Source organism: Cebus imitator, unplaced genomic scaffold, assembly GCF_001604975.1.
Source record: "Cebus imitator isolate Cc_AM_T3 unplaced genomic scaffold, Cebus_imitator-1.0 Scaffold963, whole genome shotgun sequence".
NCBI classification, from domain to species: domain Eukaryota; kingdom Metazoa; phylum Chordata; class Mammalia; order Primates; family Cebidae; genus Cebus; species Cebus imitator.
In genome coordinates, this window is record NW_016108278.1 from 102,421 (window position 1) to 119,683 (window position 17,263).

The 17,263-nt window shown below is 45.2% G+C and overlaps 1 protein-coding gene and 1 long non-coding RNA gene across 2 annotated transcripts; both read right to left on the bottom strand.

Moving 5' to 3' along the window:
• Positions 1-6,576: 6,576 nt before the first annotated feature.
• On the bottom strand, positions 6,577-7,758 carry LOC119469891. The gene is made up of 3 exons (XR_005198744.1): positions 7,635-7,758; positions 7,093-7,134; positions 6,577-6,755 (listed from the first exon to the last, which is right to left on the bottom strand). It is a non-coding gene; the product is annotated as an uncharacterized LOC119469891 (long non-coding RNA).
• Positions 7,759-8,661: 903 nt separating this feature from the next.
• Positions 8,662-16,399, bottom strand: LOC108298447 (alpha-2-macroglobulin-like). Its single transcript, XM_017521125.2, has 7 exons — positions 16,301-16,399; positions 15,726-15,906; positions 13,585-13,808; positions 11,677-11,898; positions 11,383-11,510; positions 9,749-9,839; positions 8,662-8,769 (listed from the first exon to the last, which is right to left on the bottom strand). Exons 3-7 carry the CDS (start codon positions 13,717-13,719, stop codon positions 8,662-8,664), a joined length of 684 nt encoding a protein of 227 aa, XP_017376614.2. The 5' UTR covers positions 13,720-13,808; positions 15,726-15,906; positions 16,301-16,399.
• Between the last annotated feature and the right edge of the window lie 864 nt (positions 16,400-17,263).

Below are 17,263 nucleotides of genomic sequence, written 5' to 3' on the forward strand. Positions count from 1 at the left end.
ATCCGAGCATCCCTGTGCTCTCGGAGGGTGTGGGGAGCAGGCAGGATCTGCCCTTCTGGGTGCAGCTGCAGCCATCCACCCAGCAGCTGCAGACCAGGGCCTCCCGCTCCACGGAGCAGGCAGGATCCAGGAACACATGGAAACCTCGCCCCTTCCAAGCTGGCGAGGCGGGAGCTCCCCTGCTGCAGGACCTGGGCATCTCTGCAGTGTGCACCCTCACGGGCACAGGAAGGCCCTTCCCACACTCCCCTCCCTGTAGGCTCAGGGGTGTCTGCTTCCACTGCCTTGCCCCTCTCCATTCCTAGCACTGGCTTGAATCTTGGAATGGGGTTGGGGCTGACCCTGGGGGCCATGTATGGCAGCAGGAGGCAGACAGTCCTGGGAGGAAGGGGGCAGGTCCCCAGTAAGGGCCCATCTTCAGGCCAGGAAGGGCCTGAAGGCTGGGGGCCAGGCTGCCAGCCCCACTGACTGGAGTGGGGACTTGTGGTGCCTCTTCCTGCCCACCTATGGCTGCCCATGGACCAATCAGCACACACTTCCTTTCCTCCAAGGTCTGTAAAAGCTCTGGGCTCAGCCAGAGCAAGAGAGGATGGAGAGAATGGAGAGAAGACTCAACAGGAAGACCAGCTGCAGGGAGGAACTACCTTCTCTGCTGAGAGCTTCAGAGGCCTCCAGAGATGGACTACCAGCTGCAGAGAGGAGCAGCCCTCTCCAGGAGGCCAGCTGCAGAGAGGGGCGCCTCACTCCAGGAGGCCAGCTGCGGAGAGGGGCGGCTCTCTCCAGGAGGCCAGCTGCGGAGAGGGGCGGCTCACTCCAGGAGGCCAGCTGCGGAGAGGAGTGGCTCACTCCAGGGCTTCCTCTCTGCTGACAGCAGATATCAGGATGACCTGTCTGCAGAGAGGGCACAATGGGAAGACCAGCTGCAGAGAGGAACTGCCCTTTCTACAGAGAGCTTCAGAGACCTGCAGAGAGGAGCAACCCTCTCCATGGCTTCCCCTCTGCTGATGGCAGATGACAGGACAGCCTGTCTACAGAAAGCCAGCCACTGTGGGTCTCCTCTGAACTGTTCTTTTTTTTTTTTTTTTTCAGAGTTTCACTCTTGTTGCCCAGGCTAGAGTGCAATGGCCTGATCTTGGCTCACCGCAACCTCCACCTCCCGGCTTCAAGCGATTCTCCTGCCTCAGCCTCCCAAGGAGCTGGGATTACAAGCAGGTGCCACCAAGCCTGGCTAATTTTGTATTTTTAATAGAGATGGGGTTTCTCCATGTTGGTCAGGCTGGCTTTGAACTCCCAACCTCAGGTGATCCACCTGCCTCAGCCTCCCAAAGTGCTGGTGTTAACAGAAGTCTACGTGTTATTCTGTAAGTAATAGTATTAGGGGTCTTTGAGGGTGTGGATTTTCCCATATGCAAACAAGTGAAAGGTGAAAAAGATAGAGATGAGCTTTGCTAAGTGTTAGAGCTGTTCAGGCCGGGCACAGTGGCTACCTGTAATCCCAGCACTTTGGGAGGCTGCAGTGAGTGGGGGAGAATATTATATTGGTGTGTGTGTGTGTGTGCGTAGATACACACACACATATAGATATACATGTATATAGATATAATATCATATTGGCAGGAGTTGTACTGCCTCATGTCCCCTGTGCCTTAGATCCCAAGGCAGCACCAATATATAATATTATATTGGTATATATAGATTATATATATGTGCATACATAATATTCTATTAATCCTAAATAATTCATAAGGCATAATATTAATGGATAATATAGGCTTTACCTTAATAAAGCTGCAAGCATTCTCGTCGTTGCTGTGTGACATAAATTATCCGAGCCCATCAGTAAAGACATTATCCTATTTGATATGGTCTTTTCCTTCTCCCTCCTGCTCATTTAAACTTGGAATGAAGTCAGTGATGTCCTTTGCACCTGGCAGATTATATGCCCATACAGGATGATAAATAAAGGAGGAATTTTTTTGTTCTTTCTTGAACAATCCCTAGTGGGAAAAAAAATGACCAATGTGCTCACTACAAATCGTTTCTTGAATGTGTTTGTAACTTATAAAAAAACTATGTGGATATTTTCTTTTAAACAGTGTCTGGTCCTAAAGGTGTGTTTACTGTGTCCATGAACAGACCAAAAACACTCCAAGTACCCAACAGTAACGGAAACATCAAGGGAGAGTTCAGTAATAAATTCTGGGCCTTTTATTTGAGAGAGATGATATTCAGAATATAATTTAGTATAAAATACATTGATGTAATTAATATATCATACATTAAATGTATAATATGTTATTTCTAATATTAATTCCAATAGGAATTCATATTAAGAATTTAATTATAAATTTCTCATTTTATTTCCAAGATTCCCATGCCACCAGGCTGCTGGGAAATCCATTTTTAGTTGTAATTAGGCCGTTTCTCTAGTATCACGTATGAATTTGAGTATGATACCCCAAAACTTGAGAAGGCCATTGTACCTCCAGTCCACTGGGGCAATGAATAGTTTGTGCACCTGATCATTATAATGTGTATCTTTTTCTTTTCTCTGCAGTAAGTTTTTCTAAAGGAGGAATTCTATTTGTTTGATTTTGTATTCTAGCATGGATTATTGTGCCTGGCAGATAGTAGGCAATCAGTATTTCAAGAATAAACGTTCTTGGTCGGTGATGCAGCTAATGATTTGCAGCCAGCATATCCTTAAAGTTCACTTTCAATCATGATTTCCATAGGAACAAAGAGAAAAAGAACTAGAACTAAGCGGTAAAATTTATTATAATCCTGTCGTCTTGTTCCCATAGCCATACTCTAATTTCTTTCATGTTCTGTGCCCTGGCTCGGGACCTAACTTGACAGCTAATTAAAATGTTTATTAAGCTCTGAAATAGTTTTCTCCTGACCTTTTTGTTTGAGGTTGTTGGAGGCGTCACCGTGGCTGGAAGTTCCGAGCATGGAAACTAGACTTCTCGGTCTTGGATTCTGGCTTTTTCACTTACTAGCTTAGTGACTTCGGGCAAATTGCACGTCCCTGTGCTTCGGGGTCCTCTTGCTGCCGTGGTACCTACTTCTCAGGCTGATGACGGCAGCAGGGGGTCCCGAACTGCCGCCGCCATCGCGCCAGGGGCGGCGGGGGGTGGGGACGGTGGGTGGCGGCGGTAGCGCAGGGGCCGCGCTGGGACATCTGCGCCTCGCGCCCCCGCGCCCTGAGACCCCAAGGCGCCGACTGCGCCGCCACCTCTTCGCGTGCGGGCTGGGACCTGCGCCGCTCCGGACCCGGCCCCCGGTCGCCGCTGTGCGTGGGGAGGAGGCGGCCCGTCCCGGGGGGTCCCAACCACCTAGCCTGCCGCCCCTGAAGCCTCCGCGTCGGGGCCGGGCTGGGGCGGCCGCTGGAGGGGGAGCAGCGAAGTCCGCACCGAGGGCGGGCAGAGAGGGGCCCGGGGCAGAGAGGGGCCCGGGGCTGTGCCGGGCTCGGACCCGGAGAGCGGAGCGGGACTCGGGGCGCTGAGCTGGGGCCAGGCTTCCCGGGCCAGGGCGGGAAGTGGGAGCGGGGCGCGCTGCGGGGACCCGGCCACGGCTGTGGCCACCGCGCACACCCCGACAGAGCCGGGCTCCTGGGCCTTGGGAGGAGGCTCTGAGTGGGGCCCCCAGGGGCGCGTCTCCAGGTCCGCCCCGCGTTGGGGTGACCGCCGAGCTTGACTTTCCTGACCGCCTGGCCCCAGGGCCCGCGATCTGCTCGTGGAGGCGCCCCCGGGCAGGGCGGTGAGCCAGGCAAGGGAGAGTCCCGGGGCCACGGGAAGGGCTTGCAGCGACAGTCGCCCCTGCCCCGGAAGCCGACCCGGGCCCGGGGAGGACCTGGAACACGCCCCCGCCCGCCACCCCAGGCAGCCAGGAGGCACCGCCGGAGCTGCGCGCTCCGGAGCAGGTGAGCCAGGGACAAGCGGGAGCGCTGCCCCTTCCGAATTGGCAGAACAGGAGCCACCCTGCCGCGGCTGCGGACATCTCTGGGCTCTCGGGGGCCCAGGAAAGCCTCCTGCCCCCTGCAGACGCGAGGGTGCCTGCTCCTGCTGCCTGGCTTCTCTCCATTGTCAGCACCCACTCTGATCTCAGAGCAAGGTCGGGCGGAGCCTGGGCGCCATTGCAGATTGGCCCACTGTGCACATGGGGACAGCGCTGACATGCCAGCCCCCTGCCATCTCGGCCCCCTCCGGAACTTGGGCACCAACAAGCATGAGAGGGAGGCTGAGGGGGCTGAAGACAGCCCAGCACTGGCCTGCAGGCACCCCTTGGCGTGAACAGCTTGGTAGCAGGAGGCAGACGGGCTCCTGGGTGGAATGGGGTGGGTCCCCGGTGAAGCCCCACCCTCAAGCCGGGAAGGGCCTGAAGCCTGCAGACCAGAGCGGGAACTTGCGGTGCCGTTCCCTGGGCCCATCCATGGCTTCCCATGAACCAATCGGCTCACATTTCCTTTCCTCTGAGGTTCATACAATCCCAGGGCTCAGCTAGACTGGAAGGGAGGACGGGAAGACAAGGGTGACCTGCTACGGAGAGGAGCTACCCATTCTAGGACCTCCTCTCTGCTGAAGGCTGACCACTGAACGGCAAGACCTGTTTGCAGAGAGAAGCCGCCCGCTCCCGGGTCTTCTTTCTGCTAGAAGCTGGACACTCGTTGGACACCCTTGCTGTGGGAAGGAGCTGCTAACTGCGGATCTCTTTCCTCTTCATCTTGCTCATCCTTCTGTTCCATTGCTCAATAATGCTCCTCTTCATCTGTCTCATTCTTCACTTGTCTGCTTGGTGCAAGCACTGAGAGCCGCACAGCCAGGCCAAAAGAGCGTAACACAGGGCTGCAACATGGCCCTTGCTCCCCCATAGGGAGAAGAGTTGCAGCCCCCTGGGGAGCGCAGACCTGTGACTCCCTCCTTGGGAACCTGGTTGGCCTCACTGCATTCCCCCGTGTCACTGGTGGAAGCTGTTGTGGTGTGCCTGGCCCAGAGGGAAGCTACTTGTTGTGTGCCTGGTGCAGCCACCTCACAGGGAGCCCGTGGTGGCACCTGGAGCTGCACAACCCAGGCAGCAGCTGGTGTGCGACTGCACGGTGGCCACGCTTGCTCACACACCCTAGCACACTCCTCTCCGCTCCACGCCTGTCTCAGTTTTCCTTGGATGCAGGATCCGGGCTGGTGGCAAGTGTGAATGGGCGGAAGTAGCCCAGTGGGCCCAGAGCAAAATTCAGGCAAAGGTGCCACCAGACCGGGCAGGAGAACGGCACCTCAAAGATCCCGTAATGCTGATGTGTTAATATCTGTGTGTGCTTATGCTGTAAGCACCACACAGAAGTGATGGCTTTTATTTCTTATTTTGTCTAGCCTGGAGACAGAGCTAAGGATTGCTTGAACTTCAAAGTCCTTTCCAGCTTAGTTTACACAATCCATACTCAACTTCTGCCTAACTAAACATTGCCATTTTTGTGCCAAATGAAAAGTAGGACTCCTAGGGTTGCCTTCAGACTCCGTTGGCTCAATCCTCCTGCCTTGGCCTTTCCCACTTCTTCACAAGCTCCTGAAGCTCCTGCTTCCCCTTGCATAGAATGGAAATATATGTTGCAATACTTGCTGCAAGGAAAATCAGGTATTTAAAAAATAGACTAAAGAGATGGTGTGAGACATCAGACCTCAGACATCAATCAGATGTTGTGAAAACTGATTTCTGCATCAGAATACTTCCTTGACTTTACATCTACCCTTCCATCGCGGCTCAGGGTTCCAGAAGAAAGATGCTCCAATATATTACGCCTATTCGGACTTTGAGTCATACACATTCCTCCTTCTGAGAAAACTTGCTTCTGCACGAACCCTCCCTTCAATATTTTCAGCTCATCTATTATTGAATCTGGGAGCCCAGGTTAACTGACTGATCACTCTCATCAGTGGGAGATTTTGGTGTAACATAGGACGCACAACTCCCAATTCAGGTCAAGTCCCAACGAACATGCCTCCAATATGACCCGTTCAGTGTTGTGTTTCATTCTATTTCATTTTAATGTAAAAGTCTTTTCTGGTGAAGTCAGTCTTTTATTTTGTCACAAAAATTCACTCTTTAGGCTGGGTGCTGTGGCTCACGCGTGTAATCCTAGCACTTTGGGAGGCCACGGCAGGTGGATCATGAGGTCAGGAGATCAAGACCATCCTGGCTAACACAGTGAAACCTTGTTTCTACTAAAAATTAGCCGGGCATGGTGGCATGCACCTGTAGCCCCACCTACTCGAGAGGCCAAGGCAGGAGAATTGCTTGCATATGGGTGGCGTAGGTTGCAGTGAGCCGAGATCACACCTCTGCAGTCCAGCCTGGGCGACAGAGTGAGACACCGTCACTCTTTGGCTTTTTCATAGGGCATTCCCATAACTAAACGTACTTTACGCTTTCCTAGTACATAACCCAGTACTTTCTTCTTTCCCCACAGTCCTTACATGAAGCCTGCTCAGACCAACATCTCTCTATCATTTTTTGGTATTCTGAAGTCCCTCAGCACTTGATTCCTTTAAGTTCTATCTTTGTATTCTACTGAGAATCATATGGAAATGTAAAGAAATATTTATTGAATGAACAGGAAACATGGAAAGACATTGACCAGACAAAAATGTTCATTCATCAAGCCTTTGGAGATACAAAAACATGTTTCTTCTGTGGCGCTCTGAGGACAGGACTCCAGCAAAGCGCTCTTCAGTCTTGTGGTCTTCAAGCATTTCCAAGATCTGTGATATTGGAAAGAAGAAAAAATTAAGACAGACTTTGGTCTCCATGAGTGGAGAGTATTCCCTTAGTTCTGGGTAGCACAGTGCCTACGGAAACCCAGTCAGTACAGTGGGAAACCAAATCCATTCCAAATCATTACCCGTCAGCAATCCTATGACTGTCTGAGGTTTGACAGAGTCAGTGGTCCTCTCCAATAAATGTGTTTTTCTATAATAATGTGCAGTGTGAGCAATACAATGTTTATGACAAATATTTAGCCAGAGTTTTATGAAGCAGGAGGTTTGGGGACAGGCTGAAAAGTTCTGACTGCATTTTGAAGGCGTGTGAGTGGCTTACCTTTGCTGCAAGGAGCACTGTATTCAGCAATTGCAAACTCATCTGAAGAAAAATAACAGAAATTATTACATGAATTGAGAAAGAAAGCAAACATCTATGGGACACAGGCCAAGTCAGGAGTCTGTTGTGGGAAGAGCAGTATTGTATCAGAAACATCGGCGTCGTTCATTTGATGCATTGCTTGCTACCTTACATTCTCCTTTCAAATACAGTATGTCATATTTTCTTTTACCCCAAACTCCTGAAGGACTCTTCAGATGTTCTGCTTACTTAAATCTCATATTTTCCTACAGTCTATTTATCTGACTAAAAGAGAACTAAATACCCTACGGGTGTTTTGTATTAGTAGTTGATACATTTATAATGCAGGTTGTTTCTACAACATATGTATAAGAGACAAAAAGAGGAGGATCAGATTTGATGGAGACAAAATGAAGTGATAATGTAATTCCTTAATGTAATAAATAGCCCCAACACATCCCCCAAATCTGAATTTCTGTGATCAGGGACTTAATTTCTATGTGAAAATCACTCTCACTCACCTGTCTCATAGTAATCATAGACTTTCACTATGGCTGGTTTCAGATCTCTTACTGGGACATCTTGCAGAACCGTGAAGGACAAGCTCAGTGTCTGATCTGACACCTGGAAAGCAAAAGTCAATTAGATGACATTTCAGGAAGCTTTCTTCTCTCCTTGAATTAGTTTAAGTATTCATCTGCTTTTTGGGGAAAAGCTTTATCGTCCTACAGCACACTACGGGGTCCTTAATTAAATTGTGCAGAAATCTCTCAGAGGAGATGATAAATTCTCCAGATTATTTATTAAATAACTTTTTTTTTCTTTTTGTCTTACTGTTATTTCGTATGAGACGGTATTTATTAAATAACTAACACAACACACATACCTCTGTCAATGCCAATATATAGCTCTGTTCATGAGGGTAAATGTTATATACTTTTTATTGGATGACTAACTGTGTTAATTTTAAATATACAGAGATTTGGTACAGTTTCACTTCTCTGTCTTGCAGGAATATGTGTGTAGACTCTAAGAGGAATCTAAAAGGTTGATCATTCCAGGCTTGTTTAAGTTTCATCAAATTTGTAAACTATAATTCCCATCAACGTATGCATGAACAAACTCTCCTACCACACACATCTATAAAATCAGATTGGTTTATTGGTGAACGGTCTTATTATTTTATGGTTCAAGTCCTTGCGGAGATTGACAGTTCTTTTCATTTTCATATTGTTGTTGGGTATGTTGATAATTAACTAATAATTGACTAATCACAAGGGCTACTCCTTTTATTACTGGGTATTGAAATAACTTGTCAACATAATAAACACATTCTGTGAAGATTTCTTGCTTACGGGGTTTTAGGAATATTCATATCCCAAGATTATAATAAGCCATCTCTACCCATCGTCCCCAGTGAAATATAAATAAAGAAGAGGAGAACATTCTTTTAGAGTTAACATTAGAGTTCTCAAATTTCTAGCATGGAAGTGATGTTTCTAAAATGCATTTACCCACTTCCCAGGTGTTCCCTTAGAGGATTATTATCTACGTTTTTTTTTGCAAATAGACTGGATGGTCTCTTATCTTATCCAGGTAGATCAAGACGTGATCGTTGCTGACTTCTGTCCGGCTCACGTGGTTAGATCTTTCCAGCTGAAGAAAACTGAAACACCACAAAAGTTAATAAATAGATGAAATCCCTGGGGGATTCACAGAAAAAATATTTTGTATTGCCAAATAAGCCTGGGGGGAGAATTCTTCAAATGCTTTTTGTAAGCAAAGACGTAATGTAATACAATTGAAAATGAAAGACATAAAGGGTTTAATATTAGTATAATGACTAATGTGTAGTTATTTATCTGAAGAAAAGGGAGCTAAGTATCCAAAGCTTAGTAGTTACACATATTTCAAAGTTCAATTCAGCTTCTATTGCTTCATAAAAGAGTTTTTTCCTGTTTTAATTGCCATAATTTTCTTTTATCTTCTGTAATACTTATAATTTATGTCAATCAGTCATTTTCATATTTTTCGCTAGTTCATGTTCATATGTTTTATCTTCTTAGCAAAATTCTAAGCTAAGAAGAAACTGAAAAGCTAGAACCTACTGCCAATTTTTTTTCTAGTAGTCATGGCTCCTAGCACAGTGCTCTGCACAAGGTGAGCATTCATACAATTTTATTTCTGAACTTGGAAAAAGCATAAGGCTTTGATAGAGATCCATTTTTTTTTTTTTTTTTTTTTTTTTTTGAGATGGAGTCTCGCTCTGTCACCCAGGCTGGAGTGCAATGGTGCAATCTCAGCTCACTGCAACCTCCGCCTCCTGGGTTCAAATGATTCTCCTGCCTCAGCCTCCCAAGTAGCTGGGACTACAGCCATGTGCCACCACACCTGGCTAATTTTTGTATTTTTAACAGAGACGGGGTTTTACTATGTTGGCCAGGCTAGTCTTGAACTTCTGACCTCATGATCTGCCCGCCTCAGCCTCCCAAAGTGCTGGGATTACAGGCATGAGCCACCACACTTAGCCAATAGAGATTGATTTTAATAGTATTTTAATATTAGTATTGTCTCATGCTGGGAATACATACAACATTAAATAAAATAGGGCATTCGTGACTTATGAAAAACCTACCATTTTCACTGTCGGCTTCAGGGGAACGAAGCCAGAGATCATCTTCACATCAGTGATCGCCATGTTGGAGGCAGAGCGGCTCCCGGTGTAACTGAGGATCCAGGGGAGGATGGGATTAGAGTTTTCTGTGTTTTAAAGTATTTTCTTCTTCTATGTCCACATCAAGTATTCCACAACTCTAAAAGTTACATGTAAGTCTTCCCAAATATCTTATCCCGGTGGTTTGTAAAAGTGGCTTGTGTAGAATTTTTAGGAAGCCTGTTAAAGCCACAGAGACCAGGCCCTCCTCCTCTAGACCTGATGAATCAGACCTTCTGGTGCATGGGGGCTGAGGATCTGCATTTTAAGAAAGCTCTACAAATGATGCACAGGCGGCTTGTAACCGCTAATCTATTCCGGTTATTTTATTTATTTGTTTAATTTTATTTTCTTTCAGCTGACAAAATGATGTATATTATGAATAATACATTTCGGTCTACATTATTTACAAAAACAACCGTAATTTGCCGTGTTTACGTAAACACTGGCTCTCAGCAAAACACTTACAAACACCTAGCGACCTGTCCCTGAGAGTTTGCATCTGACACTTGGACTGCTTAATTTATTTTTTGGCAAATATATATGCGAAATTAAATTAAATATGTACATATATTTTGATGTATATATATATATCAAAACTTTATGCTTTGATATATATGTATATCTGCATGTGTGTGTGTGTGTGTGTGTGTGTGTGTGTGTATAAATAAGTTTTAGGTTCAGGCATACATGTGCAGGTTTGTTATATAGGTAAACCCGTTTCATGGGGCTTTGGTGTACAGATTACTTCATCACTTGGGTACTAAATTTTGTACTCAGTTATTTTTTCTGCTCCTCTCCATCCTACCATCCTTCATCCTCAAGTAGGCTCCAGTACCTGCTGTCCTTTTTGTGTTCATGTGTTCCCATCATTTAGCTCCCACTTACAAATGAGAACATGCAGTGTTTGGTTTTCTGCTCCTGTGTTAGTTTGCTAAGGCTAATGACCCCAGCTCCACCCATGTTCCTGCAGAGGTCATGATCGCGTTCTCTTTTATGTGTACCAGTTATTTGTTACTTACATTTTGTCTTAACTTTTTTCCTGAATAGTATCCCCAACCAAGTTATACTATTCTTGTGGAGAGATAATTTTTGTCAGGTCTGCAGCATGTAAGTGTATCTTTCCCCAAAGTTAATTATATCATGCATAACCTGAGATTTATTTATTGCCAGTAGGAATTCTAACTAAAGAGTCACTGCTTTCTTCTAGTCAAACTTTTCAATAATTCTTCATCTCTGTCTTGAATAAAGCAAGAATAATATAGGATTTCATTATATTAGAAGGAATTCAGGTCAGAAGCAGTGGGTAATATTTATTTAGTTATTATTGAGGGGAATTATTACCCTTTAAACAATGAGGTTGCCCAATAATAGATCCTGGATGGACCATGTAAACCCCATCACTGAGAATTATAATATGTCAACTTGAGAGCATACGTTGCATTTTCAATGAATGCAGTACAAATATTTGCTGTTGTACTGCTTTACTTAAAGAAGAGTCCCAGTAAGAAGATTGGTGGTTGTTAGAATTAGGTGATACAGTCAGAAGTTCTTACCTCACATTCAGTGAGATTTCGAAGCTGGTGTGGGCTTTGGGTTCATCACAAGTTTGAGGCAGAGTGTGCACCTCTAAAGCAAACGAGAACTCTTCCTTTTCTGGGAGAATACTGTATTTCAAGGATGTCTATGAAACATCAAAGACAAAATCAGTTTTGTGCCCTTTCCCAGAATTCTTCTCAACTTCCCTCACCCTTTCTCCGATTTGCCCCATTGTTTTCGGAGTTAGGACTTCTCAGTGAGAACAGCTGCTGTCCGCACGTGCCCTCTTTCCGCACCTGCCCGAGTCTCACCTGCAGGTAGACACACCCTTCTCCCGTCACTTTCGTGCTGTACTCCCCAGGCAGCTGTGGCAATGAGACCTGCTGCAGTAACAGGCGATGGTTGCTGTCCACTTGGAAAGTTTTGGAAAACGTCCCTGAAGACTGGATGATAGTCACCTGTGCAGCCTTCCCAGTCTTGGTAAAAGTGGCTGCTCCATATTTGGACAGAGCATGGAGAGCCACCACTGTGTCCTGGAAGAGATGAGTGAGTCCCCGCTTAGGTGTGACAAGGCTTTGAGGGCTGAGATATTTTTCATAAAGGCCCCTGTGAGGGACTCTGATTTCCTACTTCCCTCACTACGTAAACATTGGAGCTCTAATTTCAAGATCGATTATAATCTTTAAATAGTTAAAGAACCATAACGTTCACATATCTACCTTGGACTGTATGCCCTACACGTTTATTTTATTTATCGGAAAACTGATCCTTTTCTCTCTGTAAGTATGTGGGACATGGAATGTGGGAAATATATGTGAGTGGTAATCAGTCATTGGCATCAGCTATTTGCTAGCAAGTCTTTCTTGACGACTGTGGTCACGTCTGCCACCGTCCAAGCAAAGTTCAGTCTGGCTCCCACATCAAACTTTGCTCAGTTGCTGAGGTCAGTGCCCTGAGAGAACTCAAGGTTCTCTGCAGCCACGAGCAGAGTCATGCTTCAGTTTCTCCAGAATAAATAAAAGATGAATATTATGATTATCTTCTGAATTTAATGACATTTTTATTTGGCTTTCCTGTTTTATTAGACGATTTCCTGTTCCCAGTGAATATCGCTGGTATTTATCCTCATCAATATCAAACCTGGATGGCCTCCTTCAAATAATACGTTTCTAAGAAATGAATGATAACTTTTAACAAAATTACTTAGTTTTTTTCATTCATATGATAAGAGATGCCATGGAAATAGGATGGAATGCCCATTTTGTCACATTTTTTTGTTTCAGTTTATATAAGCAAACATCTAAATTCTCTCAAAGTAAAACTTCCTGCTGTGTACACATTGGTGAATTGTTGAGATACATGGTTATATAGCTAGACTTAGGAGTTTGGATGAATAAAGACAGTTCTTTATGCTCCTGATGAATAAAAGTTTGTATATTAAGAGGTAAATAGGGGGCCAGGTGCAGTGACTCACACCTATAATCCTAGCACTTCGTGAGGCCACAGCAGGTGGATTGCCTGAGCTCAGGAGTTCGAGACCAGCCTAGGCAACATGGCGAAACCCGGTCGCTACTAATAATACAAAAATCAGCCAGGCATGGTGGTGCGCACCTGTAATCCCAGCTACCCGGGAGGCTGAGACATGAGAATCACTTGAATCCAGAGGTGGAGGTTGCAGTGAGCCGAGACTGCACCACTGCACTCCAGCCTGGGTGACAGAGCAAAACACTGTCTCAAAAAAAGAAAAACACAAGCAAAAAACCAAGAGGTGAACAGGGGAAGCACAAAAGGTATGGTTTTGAAAAATGCCAACTAAAAGGAACCTAAGAGTGGAGAGATTTGTGAGTGGAGGTTGTTGGGTTTTGAGTAGAGTTCCTCTGAACAGTTTGAAAGAGACCCTGGAGCGTCCAGGAGGGTGGCAGGAGACATCGCCGTCATTCTGCTGGTGCTCCACTGCTGCTCGAAGCAGGCAGTGCTGCTGTGGGAAACAGGAGCTGGGTAACAACACAGGGATGGGGCGCTGGAATTCTGAGCATTTCTTTTTGGCCCTCTTGACTTTCATTTTCTTTTATTTCTCAATATCCTTAAATACTACAAACTTTTTCCTCATTTCAAGTTATTGTCACCTTTATTTTTTCTTCTCGGATGTGTTCGTACTTTTTTTGTTCAAGCCTTTTGCTACCTGAAGGTGAAATAAAAGGTTTTGGTGAATCACCAACCTGGGTGGAGGAGAAGCCACCCTGGGAGTTCTGCTGCTTCCTGATCCACTTCACGATGTTGGTTGCAGCCGTCAGGTCCTCCGAGCTTGGGGCTGGCTGGGCCGTGAGGTAAGCGAGGAGCACATAGGACGTCATCTCCACCTCAGCAGAGGGGGCCTGGGGTTGGTAAAAACACCCCACTGGTGCCTTGGGTTTCTGAGGACGCTCCCAATGGACTGAGTTGTCTTAAAAGTGAGGAAAATATATTTATAAGTGACTACATATTTATATTTAATTAAAGGTAAAAGTGCCCAAGCCAAGTGCTGAAATGTGAGCTGCATGCCCATTACGATCCCCTGAACTGTCTGCAGATGCTTTTCCTTCTATGTAAATCTGAATTTGGTGTGTTTCAGCCCAGCTAAGGCAGATGCCGATGCTGGAGTCAGAAGCCTGCACCTGTCCACGTTTTCAAACACTTGCTGCAGTTGGGCTGGTGGGAGAGAGACACAGCAGTTGTATCACTGGGTGTGGCTGTGTCCTATTTATGACGTCATGTTAGATCATAGCTGGAGTTTGTCACATTTCCTATAAAGCCTGACCTTAGCGAGTTCTTGTGAGGATCACAGATCACATGAAATAGCAGAGTTTGTACTCGTTAGATTGAAAAATTATACAGTAATCCTTGAAGCACCAAAGGCTGACATGGATGTGAGACAATGGGAACCGATACACACCGCTGTGGGAAGTCGATCGCTCTTTGGCGATATTCAGCAACGGGGAAGACGTGCCTAGCCCACTAAGCAGTCATTACGCTTCCTAAAGTGTAAGTCGGAGAAACACATCACACGGAAACAGGCACTGAGTGTTCATTGCAGCATTGCTTTTAGTAGCAAAACACAAAAGAATTCATGAGGAGAAACTCGATGTGTAAATTATGACTAACTTATAGACTGTAATATATTATGCAGCAGTGAAAATTAATGAGCTGATGCTGCACTTACTTATATAGAGGTCTTCATCAACATAATGTTGAACTTAGAAAATAAAAGACAAACAAAAGACCAAGTGGCTGAAATAATAAAAAATATGATACTGTTTCTCTCAAGATGAAACACATGTAAAGATTCCAAATATTAGTTAGGGATACATATGCAACAAAAATATACAGAAATCCATGGCACCGTAACGACAAATTCAGGGTAATGATTGCTTCTGGGGATGGTAGTGATACACAGGGGGTTTATTTGTTCCTATATGGGTAATTTTCTATTTCTTAATCTATGAGAGAGTTTACAGTGTTTTCTAGTGAGATCTTACGACCTTTTGTATGTCTATTATAAAATATTTCTCAATACATTTTAAGAGGAATTATTAATGGCTGTCAGAGAAAAAAGGTAGACTATTTTAATGGACATCTTATGATTTGCATTTTATTTTCTATTTCTTCAACCCCTCATATAGACCATGGTATATGTAGAAGTATTATGTGAATACGAGTAGATTGGTCAACATTATTGGTCTTGTGAAATGGGCTTAAAATACCAGAATTCATTCCAGGAGTTACTTCCATAATTATTTTCTTATGCTTAAGATTATATAAAGTACCAGATAAGGGTTGGGCATGTGCTGAGAACTGATATATTAGAAGTACTCACTAGTACTTTTACAGGATTTGCTGTGTGCCATGTACTCTACTGTTTTCCCCGTATCAATTCATTTGATGCAACAGCTCTGTGAGGTTAATACTATCATTATCCCCATTTTGCTGATGAAGGAACTGAAACACAGGAAGCTGATGACTTTCCCAGGCTCACATACGTAGCACACGTTGGAGCTAGTCTCCAGAGAATGCTCTTCTTATCAACACACTATATAGATGGTCCCTGACTTAAAATGGCCCCACTTAAGATTTTTCAGGCTTTACAATGAGTTTGTCAGGATATAACCCCAACGTAAGTTGAGAAGCATCTGCACTGCTTCTTGTCTTTTGCATTCTGATTTGATCAGGAAATCCTAGATTTTATAAAATGCAATATGGACAAAACGATATAGAGAGAAGAAGAGACGAGACAGGGATCACCGGAGGCAGGAGCGAGGGATTTTGCCACGCGGTTCTTGATACAGAGGGTAGGGCAGGAGAGGGATCTCTGGTGTGCTCTCACCTTTCTTCACAGCTTCTTCATTAAGTGACTCCAGTACTTCCTTCCCCTTGTCCTGGTTACCCGCCAGGGCAAAAGCATAGGCCAGCAGTGCCTTGGTGTACACATGGCTGCCACTTGCCCCTTCCTGTGCTGTCTTCCAGGCTGACTCCAGGCAAAACAGGGCATTGCGGACAACATGGTGCTGTGATGAGAAGTAAGCTATGTAAATAGGCGTGCTGGCATTCCTAGGCACATACAAAGACCACAGCACAGAAGTTTTTAAGCACATTTTCCCATCTAGTCCTCATTCTTATAGATGGATATAATAGCATTTTTATCTGTTATTCTCATATTAAAAGACATATCTTTAAGATTCTTTTTTGAGTGGTGGTGGTAAAGAGCCCAGGGGAATTACTGGGAAAACGTAAACGTTTCTTAATGGATTGATCAAATTCTCTGGAGATCCGGGCAGCACCGGCATTGCACAGAAGGAAAGCTGATGCTTTGCTTTTCATAGGATAGTGTTTCAGACAGCAGGTCAGCAGCTTCTCTGCACCCAGAACTCTCCTTCTGCAGAGGAATGAGGTGGTACCTACCGAGACTGGGACAGGAATCTCCAGAAGGGCGATGGTGATATAGGCGGAGAGGGTCACTTCATCTTCTACTCCTCCCTGTGAATACGAGAGGGAGATTTGAGTAATTCAACTTCCAAGAATGCTGTTGATTAGTTCTTTCTATTCTGCTATGTCATGGAATTAATCGTTACCCATATCCATCCCTATAGGGCAAAGTATCGCAATCAGCTTTTGTTCTATCCCCCCTTTTGTGATGCCATCCAGGTTTTATTTTTCTCTGATGCTTTCCCTTAGAAATTTTCACATTATCACTTCCTCTCCTCATCCTTGCAGATATCATAATGGACAAATCAAACTAGCTCCAAACTATAGATGTTGGATGCTTACCAGTTCATTTGAGGGCGAAAATTTTCATCCACAGAGACAACACGGAATCTTACTGAAAAAGTAGTTCTCTGATAAGATTCAGACACAATAAAGCAGGTAATTTGGGTGATAAGACAGAAGGCTACGGGGCTAGGATAATGGAGACTTTGGAGCTCAGGTGACCCTTCCTTCTCAGTGTTGGCCCAACCGGTGGAATTTCCCTACATACCTGTCTGTCCTGGTTTGTAGATGGGTTTGTCTGTCTGGACAAAGACCAAACTTTGGGCGTTCGTTACCAGAAGTGTGTTCCTCTTCCTTGTGTAGGCCCCTTTATCTGGATGCTAAGGAATGCCACCTCTGATGAGGCTGAGATCCTTGGGAGCTGAAAAGCAAAGGAGTTTTTACTACTGAGGAACCGTGCAGTCTTCTCCCTCTGCGTGTTTCAGTCATCTTTATTTCCTATCTCTCCTTCAGCTTCAGCAAGAAGCAGGAAAATATGAATATTTCTCCAGACACAAGAGTGAAGCTATTACCACGAGACAGAGGAACCGTATCAGTAAGAGCAGCCGTCATTAGAACCCAGATCTCTGTGGAGTTCACCTAGAGCTCTAGTTATTA